Genomic DNA, 12490 nt, shown 5'->3' with positions numbered 1-12490 from the left:
TTTGTCATTTGTGTGTTACTTCTAGCAAAGAGAAGAGGTCTATTTAAAAGTAAATTTTTTGTCGCAAGCTAAATTTTTTTTGTTTTAATCGTAAGTACAATTGAATAACTAATTTTTTGTGAATGTATATATAATAACAAAAAAATGCAATACGAAAAAGGTGTTTATGTGCTATTAGAATTTGTTAATTGGCATCTAAGTATTTTTTTTTGTGGAGCAAAAGCATTTTGTAAAATGGCTGCCCTCAAATTGGGCACGCACACACATGGTCAGAGTCGGTTGGATTATTTTTTTTTCGTGTGTGTTGAACACAGCGTCAATGACGTGTTTTGTTAAAAATAGATTTACAATTATTAAGAAACAAACAAAAAGAAAAAAGGTATTGCATTGAATGTTGGAAATAATCGGATTATAACGTTTGTGTAACAAAATGGAACATGTTTTTGTTCTTTTTTTTGGGTTATTTCTCACATAAAATATGTTTCTTTGCTTTATTCACATTTCTCTACATTTTCTTTGTATTTCGCTCGCTCGTTGTGCCTTTTTTTGTCGGCTGTTCGTTCTTTCTACTACCTTTGGATTGCAACCCTGTCAATATGGCGTTGTTGTGCATTCATTTCCTGTGAATAATATTCTGACGTATGTGTGTGTGAGCGAGAAACCCAGCGACCGACCAGCCGCAGCCACATGTCATTTTTTATACGTCTCTCATTTAGTTTTTGGATTTCTTCGTGAGCTCAAGTGGTTTTCGTGGGACTCATTTCTTTCTATATTTTTTTTTTACATTTAATTAGTTGATCAGTTTAATACAACTTTTTTTTTTTTAAAAAATTGTTGCCTTTAATAATTTATAAAAAAAAGAAAAGGAAACAGAGCTTTGTGAAAGTAACTTATTGTGATAAAAAATTAAAATTTCTAGATTTTAGTAAGTAAGAAGAAGACAAAGATAATTTTCGTGTATTACGGCTTTGCGTTTGTTGGAAATCAACAGTTGAGTTCGTGTCAATTTTTTTTAAATTACTTTATTTGATTTCGTCATATTATTTTTATAAGCAAGAGAAATAGAAAGTTGAAACAAAAGTGTGTGTGAAAAAAATATTAAAATATAGAAACGTATAACCGAAACAAGGTTAAATTAATTACATTACAACACCAATAAGAAAGAGGAACAACTAACGGCAACAAGTAGTAGAAGGAAAACTACTTTCCAGCTTTCTTTGATTGGCTAATAAGATTTATTTTCCCTGTTAGTTTTATATGTAAGTAGCAAACAACAACTAAGAACAAAACAAAAATCAAACGATTTTAATTAAAAATATTTAAAGTTTAATTTTTAAATATTTTTTTATTTGTTTTATTTTATTTAATTGAAAAAATGAACTTTTGATTTTCTTTCTTTGTGGATTAAATTTTGTAATTTCATTGACCTCATTTCATAAAGGATTTTTTTTTTTTCATTTCTACTCTACCCGGTGATCTCTTCTCTCTGCTTCTTGTACAAAAATTCTCTTCATTTTCTCTTAAAACGGGTTTCTCCTCTTGCCATCTCTTCAGTTCATTGTTGTTATTTTTTTCCTTTTCAAGGTGATTTTTCTGGTTGCTACTTTGTGTGTGGTGTGTGAGATTTCTTTTTTCGTTCGTTCGTTTTTACATATTTTAGGTGTGTGTGTGTGTGATTTGTGCGCGCGGCCATTTGTCAAATTGTGTGTTGTTTTTGCATTTGATAAAGAAAGAAACTCAATTTGAGGTTAGAATTTATAAAATTGCCGCACAAAATACGTGGACGTTAAATGACAGAGCTAATTTATTAATTTTTATGAAAAAACGTAAAAGAAAAAGAGGTGGTTTGAAGATAAAAAATGTTGGCGGCTGATCACACCATATATATCCCCTTAAAATAAACTAAGAACACATTAAAATTAATATGGGAAAGAGTGGAGTGGAACTCGTGCAAAGTCAATTAAAATGGATTCCTTCCCTTCCATATTGTTCCATATGAACATCTGATTAGGAATTTCAATCCTTGTCGATTTATACCTGTCCGTGCAAACATATTTGGGAGTTTTCCAAGTATTTTTATAATGAGAGTACATAGGTCGGTCGTAGCTTATATCGAATTAAAAAAAATAGGTTTAAAATTTTTCTTTAATATTGAATTGGAGTCAATTAGGAATATTTACTATACCGTCCCCTTGAAGCCCATACTCCAAGAAAGATGAGCCTCCAATGTTCAAAACGCACCGTGTCATCAAAGACAGTCCATGGGTGAAAGTTTTAAAACCAAGCTGAACGATAATTTGGAATTTTTAGGCATATTTTTCAATCAAATTGTCTTCTTATTGAATAGAAAGTCTTGTTATCACCAGTATCATCAACATTGATGGTTCCATATTTTGAAACATTTTAGATGTTTTCAACCGAATTGGGTATAAATCGTTATTTTATGTTCCCATTGGGTCCCAAACCTTGTCAATATAGGTCCAAGGTTTGTTCTATATCCTGGATTAACGTTGGGTGTCTCATCTTCCTACCAAAAATATCAATACCGGTCCACATTTTGCTATAGCCTTTATAAAACGGAACTCTAAAAATTATCGTTCCAATATCAGGTATATCCCATATCGAATGGTACCCTAAAATTCTCTTATGTTGAGAAAGTGTAATGTGCCAATTTTATTTAAATAAACTGTAGTTTTCGCGATATTTTGTTTTCAAATCTTTAAAGTTACAAATTCGTCATTCAAATATTGATCTTAGCTTCATTATTTCCATTAGCATTCTACTTGTCTCCTTTTCCTGAAAGAAATTATAACCACAGGATTGTGAGTAATATGGGAATGCTATACAAATTGTTTTGCAGAGTATTTTGGGTGCTCAAGGTATCTAAACATAGTATCATTTGGCCAGCAAATACTCTAACAATTGAAATCTTCATATACATATTTAATAAATATCCATATATTTTCCAGACCAATAACTAATCACTTTTCACTTTTCTTTTTTTTTTAGCAATTTATTGTATGAGTCAAAAAACTGAAAGACCAGTACTATCAGGTCAGCGCATCAAGACCAGAAAAAGAGATGAAAGAGAAAAATATGACCCAACGGGATTCCGTGATGCGGTCATTGCTGGTCTCGAAAAAACTGAAGGTGACTTAGATGAAATCTCCAAATTTTTACATAGCGCTGGTAATAAACTTGATTATCGCCGTTACGGCGAAGTACTATTTGACATATTAATAGCTGGTGGTCTCTTAGGTATGTAAAAATTAGATTTCCCCTGCTCTTTTAAAATTGTTGTATACTAAAAGATTTGTGTTTTATTTCATTTTATATTCCAGTTCCTGGTGGGTCAATCTCTCAGGATGGCGAGAAGCCACGCACAAACTATTGTATATTTGAAGCCCCAGAGGACATGGAATCGATGCGGAACCATGAGCAGGTAAATATTATTTTAATATATGTATGATAAAATATATTCTGTGTAGGTTTATGTATGTTCTATAGCGTACTAGGATTCAAAGCAATATGCTACGTTAATGTTGAATGAAAGGACATTATTTGTATGAAGTATTTATAAGTTAACAACTAGGACTATATTTGCAAAAATATATATCATTTCAATTCGAAAAATACCATCATTTGCAAAATTCTTAAATACAAAAAAATCAAAGTTCCTTCACTTTTCCTCCAAAAATAGTCTTGGGAGTTAAAAAATGTCTACTTCAAACGTAAGGTTTATATAAATAATTTAAATGTTTTTTTTTAATTAATCCCTGGTTCTTTATTAATTCAGATATTGCTGTTTACCTTGTGTTTCTGTTATCTTTAGAAGAAAACAAAAATTTAACATTTCCCAGTTCGTTGTTGTAATGTCATCATGTCCCAAGGAGAACTATATAACGGAAATACGTCGTTTATATTGTCATGTCATAAATTGTAGACAGACGCCGCCAGATTATGGCAACATCAGCAGACACGCGTTTGTTTGATGTACAGCGATTTTTATTAAAAAAACAGAGTTTTCAACTACACAATAACTTATCTAAATCTAAATTATCTTTGAATGCTACCACCTCCAATCATGTATTTATTTTTAATTATGCATGCACCATATTAGAACTAGGTTGACTGATACATCAAAGTTTTCTTAGTGTCGAATGAGTGCTAAATAAATATCATATTGTTACTTGTCTGACCATTTCTCTTTTCTAAAAAATATAAAAAAGATTTTATGAAATGGCCAGATTTCTTTATATGAAACAAAAAAAATTTAAATAATATTATATTTAAATTATTTCTTGTTATATTCGTATGCACCATATTAGAACTGGATATGTCTGATATATTTTATTCTCGATAGCTTATCTAGTGTCGAATGTGTGCTAAAGAAATATCATATATTTACTTGTCTGGTTATATTCTTCACAATCTTTAAAAAATTAAAGATTCAACATATGAAATTTCTAGATTTCTTTATATGATACAAATAGACCGATCCAAGACCTCCCACTTACCTTCTGTTTAGTTCGTTAGTCATATGTCTACAAATGTTGTATATATACACATATGTTTATTTTTTATATATATGTATTTCATATTTAACACTTCAAGAATATGTGCGTGTTTTTTTTTTTTTTCATGTGTATTATAATCTAATCTAATACGTGTTGTTATTTTTTTCTTTATTGTTCTTTTAGGTGTTCGTCAATCTCATGCGTCGATATAAGTACTTGGAGAAGATGTTCGAAGAGGAAATGAAGAAAGTATTAGTCTTCATTAAAGGTTTTACTCCAATTGAACGCATTAAACTTGCGCGTATGACAGCGCTATGGTTATGTATGTATTTATTCTTTTTTACTTGTTTTAGAAATTAAGCAGATATTTATCTTCTAAGATTCTCATTTAATTTTCCCATTCCATTCCATATTTTTAATATAATTTTTTCTTATTTTAAATTAAAAAAATATTTTTATTTAAAAATATAATTTTTATTTAAAAATATAATTTTTAATTTAAAAATATAATATAGAAATATTTTTTTAATTGAACATTCATTTAATTAAAAATATTTTTAATTCTTTAAAAATATTTTTACAATGCCCTACTAAAAATATGGATTTTTTTTATAAATTGTGTGTAAATTTTTAAAAATGTTTTTAAAATGAATATTTTTTGATTTTATTATTTCTATTTGAATTTTAAAATCACAGTTGTTTAAATATTCAAACACAAGCACCTTTTCATTTGGAAATTTGTGTCATCTTCCTTCCTACCTGCCACTTTAACCAAATTTGGTTTTTATCATTGACAAATATTGATAAAAATTAATATATGAGTGGCATAGTAAATTTGTTTGGCGTACTGACTTTTGTTTTTTATTGCCAGAAACAAAAGACACAAACCCAATAACATTTTCTATAACAAAAATGTAGATTTATTTTCCTATTTCTCTAAATTTTAACATTTCCAAAAACAATTTTTTTGATTACATATTTCATTTTCTCAATTATGTATATTTTATGTATTGCATATTATGTATTTTTATTTTTTGATTAAATTTTTTCTTTATTAATTTTCGTATGTTTCTCTCTCTCTATATTTTTTATAGCCAATGGTTCTGTGCCACCAACCGTGTTATTGGTGCTCAACAATGAGCATTTAATTAAGGATGGCATTGCTCTCGATTTTTTGGTTGAGCTATTTGTCACCTTTAAACAGGAAAAGGGAATGCCATCACTTATACAAACACTGAAAAAGGGTGGACTAGAAAGCAAGTAAGTAATTTATAAAAATAAAATACATAAGAATATATTTTTGTTATTAATATAATGTAAAGAAAATGCATTGAGAATAAAATTATAATTGAAGAGCATTTTATACTCTAAAAAAAAATAAAATAGATTTTAAAACCTAAATTTTCGTTTTATATAAATAATAATAAAGAAATTTTGTTTTTTTTTAATATTTTTGTGGGAGTGTTTCAGGAAGAAATTTGTTCATTATTTTCATATTCCCAGAATAATTTCTTTAATTAACACTCCCAGATTAAAATAGGATTTGAATTTAATTTGCAAATGTTTAATAACGAACTTTTGTGTTCTAATTTGAATTCTAACAAAACACACAATAATATTTAAACATATTTTCCGAAAATGTAATGTGTACAAGTATGCAATCTAAATCCATTTTTCTCTTAATTTTTTCCTCTTTTCACAGACTTATGGACTTTTTCCCACCAAACAAACGTACTGAAGAGAATTTCAAACAGGTATTCCTTGAAAAAGAACTAACCGAAATTATTAAATTGCATAAAGCCCAGGCCAGTCAAGAGGCCAAGCGTGAATTGCAACAGACCCTAATCGATGACATTCACGATGAGAAACCCCACTCGGAAATCACTGCCAATATCAAAGAATTGGCACAAAAATCCAACATTCCCGACAATGAAATTATCATTATTATATGGTCAACAATAATGTCATTGGGCGAATGGAATAAAAAGGAAGAGCTTGTCACCGAACAAGCGGTACGCCATTTGAAAGGTTATTGCCCATTGTTCCAGGCATTTGCCACCAATGATCGTGCCGAAACGGCACTGATCTTAAAGGTTCAAGAATTCTGCTATGAAAATATGAACTTTATGAAGGCCTTCCAGAAAATTATATTGTTGTTTTACAAAAGTGAGTACGATAATTTATTTCATGTAGATATTCCTACTATAAGTGTGGATATTTTTAATTTTTTTTAAAGAATCCTGTTATAGATTTGAATTTATTGAAAATAGCTTTAGTAGGTCCTACTGCAAACATGGATATTTTTTTAAATATTTTAGAAGGTCCTTTTAAGCATTGATTTTTTTAAAAATAATTTCGGAAGGTAATGATCCTGTTACAAGGGTAGATTTTTTAAATATTTTTAGAAGGTTCTACTGTAAACATGGTGTTTTCTTTTTAAATATTTATGAAAGTTCCTACAATAAGCGGAAATTAAAAAAAAAGCTTTCATTAGTTCCCACTGATTTTTTTTAATATTTTTAGAAGTTTTTTTTAACAGGGTTTTTTTTTTTAAATATTTTCAGAAGTTCCTACTATAAGAAAAATTTGTTTTTAAATTTTCTACGATTTGCTTGGAATTAAAAAAATAGGAATTGGATTTCTAGGAAATTTATAAGATTTTTTTTTTTTGTTATTAATTTTGTTATTATTTTTTATTTTTTAATTTTTTATTATTTTTTTTTTTTTTTATTAATTTTTTATATTTGTTGGTGGGAGTGTTTCAGGAAGAAATTTGTTCATTATTTTCAAATCAGAATAATTTCTTTAATTAATGCTCTCAGATTAAATTATAGGATTTGAATTTAATTTGCAAATGTTTAATAACGAACTTTTGTGTTCTAATTTGAATTCTAATAAGCGTGATATATATATTTTTAAATACTTTTAAAGGGTCCCCTACCAGTCCTAGTAGTTTTATATAAAAAAATAATGAAGTTATTTAATTTTTTTTATAAATTAGATTTTAAAAATAATAGATTTTTTTTTAATGTTGAAAATTAGATTTTGAAAAAAAGGTGGATTGGAATTTTTTATATACGTAGTTGGATTTTTTAAAATATTTTAGTTAGATTTTTGAATATATTTCTCAAAGATGAAATTTAAAAACATTTTAAGAAGATAAATTAAAAAAAAAATAAAAGTTAAATTTAAAAAATTAAAAAAAAAATAAGAATTAAAAAATTAAATTAAAATAAATTAAATGTTAAATTTAAAAAAAAAAAAAAAAATTAAAAAAAGTAAAAAAAAAATTAAAAAAAGTAAAAAAAAAAAAGGTAAAAAAAAGTAAAAAAATTTAAAAAAGTTAAAAAAAATTAAAAAAAATTTAAAAAAGTTAAAAAAATAAAAATGTAAAAAAAATTAAAAATAAATTTAAAAAAGTTAAAAATAAATTAAAAATTTTGAAAAATAAATTTAAAAAACAAAGTTAAATGTTAGATCAAAATTCTTTTTTTAATTTAACTTTTAAATTTTTTTATTTTCTTTTTTTATTTTTTTTTTTTTTAACTTTTTATTTTTTTAACTTTTTTGAATTTAAATTAAAAGTTAAATTTAAAAAATTAATTATTAATTAATTTTTTTCAACTTTTTAATTATTTTTTAACTTTTTTAAATTTAAGTTAAAAGCTAAATTTAATAAAAAATTAAAAAAATAATACATTTATTAATTTTTTTAAAATTTTTAATTTATTTTTAACATTTTTAATTTTTTATTAACTTTTTTAAATTTAACTTTTAATTTTTTTTTTTACATTTTTAAATTAAACTTATATTTTTTTTTAAATATTTTTTTAAACATTTTTAGGTGGTTCATAATTTGTTTTTACTATTTTAGAATTTGAGAAATGGGGGAATAGTCAGTTTCTTAAAAATTTTATAGATTGGATTTTTTTAAGATATTTTCAACGAATTTTTAAAAATTGTTTTAGGTGAATTTTCAAGAATATATTATTAGGTTTATTTTTTTTAATATTTTTAAATGGATTTCTTAAAAACATCCAAAATATATTGTTTACATATTTTTTATTTTATTTCATATTTTTATTTTTTTTTTATTAATTTTAAAATATATTTTATTATTATTCAATTCATTTTTTGTGGCACTTATCTAGAGATTGTCTTTTTGAATTTCATGATGCCATCAATTGACAATGTACCAAATGTGCCAGATAAATCATTGTTGAGAGAATCATTGTTTGGGTGTCCTAGTTAACGTTCACAGTCATAATGTTTTCTAGGCCATTTGATAATGGTACACTCAAAATGTTCTCTTTTTCTATCTTTCTTACTTTTACACATTGTTTCTTTTACTTATTTGCAATTTATTAACCAATTTCTTGTTCGTTTTCCTTTTACAGCTGAAATCCTATCGGAAGAGGTTATTCTGCGTTGGTACAAAGAAAACAATTCTGTCAAGGGTAAAATGCATTTCCTTGAACAAATGAAGAAATTTGTTGAATGGCTGCAAAATGCTGAAGAAGGTTAGTAGCGCAATGTATTTTTCGAATTATTTTATTAATTGAAAATTTTTATAATGAATAAGAGAGAAGTGATATTTACAATTGTCACTAATTTAAATTTTGATGGAACACAAACTATTCCAGAACAGGAGATAATTAATATTTGGGTTTTGGGTTCTTCATACAATGGCACCAATAGCAATTCAATAATACAAATATTTTATTCATGTCATATTTCCTATATGGGCATACTTTTGAGAAGGTCATTGACTTATTATCCCCATATCAATAGACTGTGTACCTGTATGCTAGAACAATACTCAACCCAGCATTAATTGGGTGTCCTAGCTACCGATTTTTTATCTATGGTTTTACTAGGCCAATAATTAGTGTTACAAAAGCTCTTGAAATGACTTCATAATTGGTAAAAAATAAAGGGAAAATATTTTTATTTGTAACTAAATTTTTAATTTCTGATTTATAGACTATCGAATAAGTTCCCTCAGATATGCATACTTTTGAGAAGGTCATTGACTTATTATCCCCTTATCAATAGACTGTGTACCTGTATGCCAGAGCAATACCAAACCCAGCATTAATTGGGTGTCCTAGCTACCGATTTTATATCTATGGTTTTACTAGGCCAATAATTAGTGTTACAAAAACTCTTGAAATGACTTCATAATTGGTAAAAAAAATATTTTTATTTTAAACTACATTTTTATTTCTGATTATTATTTAGTAATATTAGTGTTAAAAATACTCTTGGAAGAAATATAGACTATCGAATAAGTTCCATAAGATATGCATACTTTTGAGAAGGTCATTGATTTATTATCCCCTTATCAATAGACTGTGTACCTGTATGCCAGAGCAATACCAAACCCAGCATTAATTGGGTGTCCTAGCTACCGATTTTTTATCTATGGTTTACTAGGCCAATAATTAGTGTTACAAATACTCTTTGAAGAAATATAGAATATCGAATAAGTTCCCTCAGATATGCATACTTTTGAGAAGGTCATTGACTTATTTATCCTCTTATCAATCGACTGTGTACCTGTATGCAAGAGTAATACCAAACCCAGCATTAATTGGGTGTCCTAGCTACCGATTTTTTATCTATGGTTTTACTAGGCCAATAATTAGTGTTACAAACACATTGAAGATTTTCAGCAATTGGTACAATATATGTGGAATTCCTTTTTTTCAAAAAATTTAAATCCATTTTGTGTTATACGTTAAATTTAATTTTGTTCATTATTTTTCAATATTTTTTTTGTTTTGAGTGTGATCTATATCTTTATTTCGCATACATTTGAGAAGGTCACTGATATATTTATTATCAGTAGACTGTGTACCTGTATGCAAGAGCAATACTATACCCAGCATTAATTGGGTGTCCTAGCTACCTATTTTATGGTTTTACTAGGCCAATAATTAGTGTTACACTATAATCGATATATTGATAAGTTTTTTTTCTGCAAATATAAAAAATAAATATTAAGAAGAATTAATAAATTAATAAAGGGACACGATAGCTCAAAAACCTATTAATCTAATCGGTTCCAAATTGTAACACATTATTCTGTAAGAACATAGATAGCTATCGTATGAACCTAGGATAAATCCAATCGCTATGTGACCTATTTACTGCATGGTTTTTGGTCGGAAATAGTTGATTAAAAAAAAAGAGAAGTCAATAATCCTAGTTCATACCATAACCAGATATGTAGTCTTTCGCTAATTGTATTGGAATTTTGAGATTCAGATGTTCCCAATGATAGGCAATCATATTTTTTGCCCAAAATACCCTAAAATCTCTGTCTTATCAAGTTGGTAGTAATGAAAGAAAGATTCTCCATAAAATTTCACTAGGGGACATAAAAAAAAAAATTGTAATATCAACCCACAAAATATTGATTGACAAAATTGTATTGGTATTTTTGGGGTTATTTTCAACTTATAGCCCAAAATCTAACCCATAAGACTCAATTTTATGAAATTGGTTGGTCATAATGAAAAAATTATATGACAGTAAATTTCATTATAAATCACCTCACCGAACAACACAGTGGTGGTGGTGGACCCTCAATTTTTTTTTTTCGATTTTTGGGTATTTTCGATATTTTGCCCAAAAGACCAACAAATCTTTACCCTATCAAGTTGGTCGTAATGAAAGAAAGACTCTACATAAAATTTCATGAGGGGTTCAGAAAAAAGGATGCCTCTATTATTAATATACTCATGTGGTACAGGTATAGAATGATGTATGTATATACAAGTATAGAATGATGTATGTTGAGTTTCGTGAAAATCAGTTCAGATTTAGATATAGCTCCCATTTATATATTTTATTCTGATTTAATGTAAATGGTGCACCAAAGTCACTTTCTTTTGCACGTCTTTCGATTCGCACGAAATTTGGCACAGCATATTGAATTAATTCTAGAATGATGTATGTAAAGTTTCGTGAAAATCGGTGCAGATTTAGATATAGCTACCGCATATATATTTTTTTCATTCGTTGTTGTTGTTTATCCCCTAATGTTTTATATAATGATTAACACGAATTTTTTTCACAAAGTATCAAATTTAAACTAGAATGACGGTGCCCAGCCCGACTTTACTACTTTCCTTAGGGGTTTGGGTTATTTTCAATTCATATCCCAAAACAAAACCAACAAACTGCACTTTTTTTTTGGTGTTTGGTGTCAATGGAAAAATATTCTACATAACATTGCAGACAACAGGACTATTCATGTATTTATAACATACCCGAGTGTCTCCTTAATTAATATGTTATTTATATTTTTATATTATTTTTATATCATTAATAATAATACATATAGTATTTAATATATACTTATCTTTATTTATAATTTTTATTTTTTTATTTGTATTATAATATTATTTCTGTTATTATTCAATTCTTATTTATTATTATTCTTATTTATTTTATTATTAGATTATTATTATTATTGTTATTTATTATTATTTTTAATTGTAATTAAATTGTAAGTTTTTATATAAACTTGTCAATAAAAATATGCCAATGGAGTTTAAGACAAACAAACTACTAAATTTTTCATCTACTCGAAATATGTAGATATTTTTTTATAATGGTTACCAATTCAACTACGGCAAACTATATTCAAGAAACATAATTTTTATTTAATAAATTTTGCTTTCTAGCCCAAGTTTGCCAGATTAAAATATAGATTTTTGCTTGCCTAACTATCTGCTAAATTTTTCATAGATTTTATAGGCCAATGAGATCTATAATAAACGAAAAATTAAAAAAAATATATATTAAATTATTATGAATTTTAAGGTTTTCATTTCGAGTTGCAACTTTATTTTTGTTTTTATTTCAAGTTTGCAAAAATAAAATTTTTATTCTCCCCTTTTTTTTCCTTACAGAATCTGAATCTGAAGACGAACAAAAGAATGGCGAATAACAAGTTAATATTT

At 26.6% G+C, this 12490-nt stretch overlaps 1 protein-coding gene across 2 annotated transcripts; it reads left to right on the top strand.

Moving 5' to 3' along the window:
• LOC133337798 (protein krasavietz) lies at positions 1–12490 on the top strand. Of its 2 annotated transcripts, none has more exons than XM_061546000.1 (8): positions 1–90; positions 3010–3258; positions 3342–3442; positions 4701–4839; positions 5612–5777; positions 6220–6683; positions 8915–9037; positions 12440–12490. In XM_061546000.1, exons 2-8 carry the CDS (start codon positions 3021–3023, stop codon positions 12475–12477), a joined length of 1269 nt encoding a protein of 422 aa, XP_061401984.1. In that variant the 5' UTR covers positions 1–90; positions 3010–3020; the 3' UTR covers positions 12478–12490. The 2 variants fall into 2 exon arrangements, with proteins under 2 accessions (XP_061401984.1, XP_061401985.1); XM_061546001.1 differs by lacking the exon at positions 1–90 and adding an exon at positions 1176–1259.

The sequence above is a fragment of the Musca vetustissima genome, unplaced genomic scaffold, assembly GCF_032173495.1.
Source record: "Musca vetustissima isolate MV318-11 ecotype Yass unplaced genomic scaffold, APGP_CSIRO_Mvet_v1 utg56751, whole genome shotgun sequence".
In the NCBI taxonomy this organism is placed as follows: Eukaryota; Metazoa; Arthropoda; class Insecta; order Diptera; family Muscidae; genus Musca; species Musca vetustissima.
This window is presented reverse-complemented; position numbering and strand designations above follow the sequence as displayed.

Coding starts and splice junctions, on each gene's coding strand:
- LOC133337798 (XM_061546000.1), top strand. CDS start 3,021: ATGAGTCAAAAAACTGAAAGACCAGTACTATCAGGTCAGCGCATCAAG. Junction 4,840..5,611: donor TATGACAGCGCTATGGTTAT/GTATGTATTTAT, acceptor TATTTTTTATAG/CCAATGGTTCTGTGCCACCA. Junction 5,778..6,219: donor AAGGGTGGACTAGAAAGCAA/GTAAGTAATTTA, acceptor CTCTTTTCACAG/ACTTATGGACTTTTTCCCAC.